Source organism: Phasianus colchicus, chromosome Z (assembly GCF_987193195.1).
Source record: "Phasianus colchicus chromosome Z, bPhaCol1.hap1.1, whole genome shotgun sequence".
NCBI lineage: Eukaryota > Metazoa > Chordata > Aves > Galliformes > Phasianidae > Phasianus > Phasianus colchicus.
The window spans coordinates 77221279-77226033 of NC_143476.1; the positions used below are offsets into that span (position 1 = coordinate 77221279).

At 50.5% G+C, this 4755-nt stretch overlaps 1 protein-coding gene across 1 annotated transcript; it reads left to right on the top strand.

Moving 5' to 3' along the window:
• The first annotated feature begins 528 nt into the window (after positions 1–528).
• LOC149913101 (uncharacterized) lies at positions 529–1942 on the top strand. Its single transcript, XM_090131032.1, has 2 exons — positions 529–741; positions 1040–1942. The coding sequence occupies exon 2, from the start codon at positions 1083–1085 to the stop codon at positions 1623–1625; it is 543 nt and encodes a 180-aa protein (XP_089987158.1). The 5' UTR covers positions 529–741; positions 1040–1082; the 3' UTR covers positions 1626–1942.
• The last annotated feature ends 2813 nt before the right edge of the window (positions 1943–4755 follow it).

Here is a 4755-nt window from a genome sequence, read left to right on the forward strand (position 1 = left end):
ACAGTGCAAAACAATATAATTGTAGTTGAAGGCAACCAATCAAATAAAGTGAGAAAGTGTCCAAAACCAGAAAGCCTTACTCTAATGCTGAAGGTGAGGCGGCTAGGGAGCAAGACGGCGCAGAGACGAGCGGAAAAGGAAAAAGAGGCGTCTTGTGACCTGCCAAGAGTTTTATCTTTATCTCTCCTCTGAAAGGAAGACAGAAACAGAGCATTGAACAGTCCTTTGGTATATGTAGTTCTTCTGCTTGTCTGAGACAGGTATACCCACAACTGGAGCAATAACTCTTTAACTCCCAGTGCACTCCATGATGTTATGCCATGATGTTACACCCATAACCAAGATCATCAAACCATGGCGCTCACTTGGTGGTCCTCCTGGCCCCTGTGATGTCAGAATGCAGTGACTGTGACTGCCCACGGCCTCACCACTCTGCACCACTCCCCGGGTCCCTCCCCGCACAGTTGGGCCACTGCTCCTACGGGTGCACAGGCACAGTGTACAGGTCGGAGCAGGACCGTGGGCAAGCGCTGAGGCTTGGCTTTCTGGAGAGCAGCAGCTCTGTTGGCTGAGCTAAGGCAGTTTCTGGTGGCGTGGCTCAGTCCTCTGCTGAGCTGTGAGGCGCCACAGGTCCTACAGGGCATCTGTCCTGGGGACACGGGCAAGAGGAGGTGCTGGAGCTGTTGGCACCTCTGAAGACTTTCCAAGAGTTTGTCTGTCTTCCTTGAGCACCTCCTTCAGGTACTCTCTTGACCAAATGGAGTCCTGCTGCTTGTCTGAGAGATAACGCAAGGGTCTGGTTAGTCTGGGCCTGGGGGCAGCCAAGGGACCAGGCATGGAGGGAGGTGAGCCCTTGGGTCTGCCTGGCCCAAGGGCTGCTGCTTCTGTCAGCCCTCAAGGAGATGCTTTGGAAGGTTCTCCCCTTTCCTCCCCTCCCCTCTCTCAGTACTTTCTTGGGTTTTCTTCGCTTTCCACTTTGGAGCATGAGGCAAGGCTCAGGCCATTGGCACCTCTTTATTTTCTTTTTTTCTTCCCACAGATTAGGTTCTGAGGAATCTCTGGAGGAGAGGGGCAGTGTTGCAATGGCCAGCAGGAGCCATCTGCAGAAGGAAGACCCATCGGAGGCACCAGAAGACTATCGCTGCGCCATCTGCCTGGACAACATCAGCAACATGGCGTGCGTGGACCCGTGCTTCCATCGCTTCTGTTCTGGCTGCATCCAGCGGTGGGCTACCATGAGAGCTGTGTGCCCACTCTGCAGGCAGCCTATTGACCGTGTCCTGCACACGGTGAGAGCAGATGATGACTACCAGGAGTACGTAGTCAGCTCATCCTCCCGTAGGCAGAGAAGAAGAGCCAGGGAGAGGACCAGGAGCAGGTCCCCGCTGCGGCACAGGCAGTCCAGGAACAGTGGCTTCCCAATGAGGAGGAGCTCCGTAGGCAGCGGCCAAGTCTCACGGGGTGACGCAGCTCCAAGTGCTCCTGCAGCGAGCACTTCTGGGGAGCAAAGCCCACCGAGCAGAGCAGAGCGCATCGTCAGCCCTGGTGACGGAGCGTACGTCCGCATTGGCGCGCTGCAGCTGCCACCTCTGCGGATCCAGGTCCCCAGTCGGAGAGCCCAGTAAACATCTGGATGCTTTGCAGGGCGGGGGTTTTACCAAACCAAAGAACAATCCCATGCAAGGAATACTTTCCAGCGTTGTCTCAAGGGCACGGGAAATCAAGAGGGAGGACCTCCTGGAGCGTGCATTTAATGGCAGTGCTGCAACTGGGAATATTTCACTCCCTCAGCCCCAGCAGCCTGAGCCCTTCCATCATGCTTCTCTACAACACCAGGAGCCTGTGATTGTGGCTGGGAGGCAGAAGGAGGCCGATCATCTCCTCACTGACCAGGAGACTGGGGATGATAATGATGATGACGATTAAAGAATACAGGAAACAAGTAGCGTGCAGCGTAGTTGTTCCACACCCACCCGGGCGATACCCAGCCAGTTCCCAGGCAGCAGTCCCTGCCACCAGCAGGTTCAGTTCTCTCCCGCCTTCTTGTGAACTGCCAGCCTCTCTCAGGCAGGGCAAGTCCTTGAGTGTAAGCACCTGTTGGCAAGAAGTAACACACTGGGGCATGATCAACGGTATTCTCATCCTAAACCCAAATCGCAGCACCATGCCAGCTGCTGGGATGAAAGCTAACTCTATCCCAGCCAAAACCAGGACAATGCCCTCCCCTCATTTTATATCATCTCCAGCATGCTCAGGTCCCATACGTTCCAAGTCATCCAAATCACCATCAGATTTCCTGTCTTTTGATACAAACACAGAGACAGCATTCCCATAGTCTATGGGTTATCACTCAGAAATGTCCATGGGGTTCATTTAGCCGTGGTCAAAGAGTCAAAGGTCACACACCTCCAAGGCCTTGAAGGAGCTACTCCCAGCATGCTCCTGCATCTTTCACTCTCTGAGTGCGAGGCCTGTCTAGCATAGGGAAGTTCCTGGTCTGCTCTTGTGACAGAGCAGACACATGCATCAGCATGCTGGAGCTGCCTCCTCTACGGTCTAGCTACAGACATCTAGCCAGTACTTTCTATCCAATGAGTCCCCAGCAAGTTCCATAATAAGTGTTCTGTTTTCAAAGCTTCGGGTTCTTCAAACAGCAGCTCCCACCAGGCTCCTGCACTCAGCCCTTTTAGGATCAGAATTCATCTGACCACAGGGGAGCACCTCTTCAGGTGCATCCTGATCTACGTGTTGGTTGTTCTGTCCAGCAGCAACTCATGAAGATGGCTAACATGTGATGTACACTCGGTCGCCGTGGTTCATTTGCCTTCATCTCTTTCTGCAGGGCCTTTCTCAGGGTAGGGTCAGGTACGAGGCCTATCTGTGGCTTTTCAGAAGCTGTAGGATTTGGCACACTGTTCATAGAAGTAGTCAGACCTATCACAGGGCTTTGTAGCATTTGCGATATTTGAGAAATGAGCTGGAGCTTTGGAAAGGCCTGCCAGTGGTTGAGAAGCTGCAGTGCTGTCCAAAGCCACTTGAAACTCTGCTGGGCCTCAGGGTTTGCAGAAGCTGCTGGACCTGTCAGTGGGCTTTGAGCAGCTGCAGGGCCAGTCACAGGCATTGTAGTAGCTGGAGGGCCTGTCAGAGGCACTGGAAATGTTGCATGGCCTGTGGTACACTTTGTAAAAGCTGCAGGGCTTGTCACAGGTATTAGAGCAGCTGCAGAGGCTGTCACAAGGTTTGGATCAGCTGCAGGGCCTGTTACAGGTGCTGGAGCAGCTGCAGGGCCCCTCAGGGGGGCTTAGGTAGCTTCAGCTACTATCACAGGTGTTGGAGTAGCTGCAGATTCTGTGGCAAGGGTAGATCTGCCTGAATCTTCTTTAAAGGATACCAGGATCAAAGACTGCTAATTTACAGTGTCAAGACCTTGAGCTGGCTCTTGGTTGAGGACGGATATTTTAGATATTCTATATCTTTCCCAAATAGTATGAGCAGCTCAAAAGGAGCAAAGTTGTAGGGTAGGTTGTTTCTCAAAAGGGCAGTGGAATTTCCCATTTTTTTTCCAGTTTCCACATAAACTTGGACAAACCAATGCAAAAAGCTTCCAGGAGTGTCTACTTCCCCAGTGTATCCTTTCAAGATGTGAACAAAGAAATAAGACGGATGTGTCCATTGCAACTGTAAAGACAGTTTTTATCAGAACTAAAGCTAGAATAATGGTGTTTTAAAACATTAATGATGAAGTGGAACTTAAAAGTGCTATTATTTTTTTTATTGCATTTATGTTGGTAAGCTGAACCCACTCTTGTTTCCAGACTAGCAGCCATCAGAGACAGATGTGGTGGTATACAGCAGTACAGGTTGAATCTTCCCAGCAGCATTCTTTACCTTTTGTTGCCATGTAAAAGATAGCAGCAGACAGGCAGTCCAACAAAATGTCATCTTACATGGAAGTGCAGATGAAGCAAAGATGTGTCACTGAATCCCTCCATGCAGAAAAATGGCACTCACTGACATTCACTGATGCTTGCTGAATGTTCACAGAGATCAAACAATGAGCATAAGTGAGGGTGAGTGATATGTTTCAGGAGTGGTGACAATTATGGTGGTTACTTCTGCTGGTGCAGATATTGAAGAGCATGGCATAAAGGCTTCTGCTCATTACTGACATAGTTAATGGTGAAGACTATATTGAAAAAGAGTGTTTTGTAGCTGACAACTTGCTTTATCAAATAGTATGATTGTGTTCTGTGTATCTGTTATAGCAAAATGTTCAGGAACTTCCTGAAACCAAACCTCAACTGCCACATTTTTAGGCAGGCACACACTCTGAATTGTCCCATATTTCTTGCCAGATCTTTCTACCTAGAAGAGAACACTGTTAGATTTGTTGTCGGGGAGGAAGCCAACAGTTGTCTCGGTATCCAGAGCGAAAAGAGATACTGTTCCTGCATGCCGGACCTGGGAGAACTACCTGCAAGAACAGCCGTGACATTCCCTGTCTGCCAGTGCAGTCCACATGGCTCCTTAGCAGCACGTTTCGAACATGAAGATGGTGGTCCCGCAGCTCCAGCTGGTGGCAGCCTCCTGAAGACAGGATCAAATTAATATATTCCAGAACCAGAATAACATAGTCAACAGACCAGGCTGGTGAAAGCCCATGCACCTCTCCTTTGGACATTCCCCAGGACACACTGGGACGGCCTTTGCACTTCTCCTCAAGCTCCACAACATCTATGAAAGCCCAGATGCTCT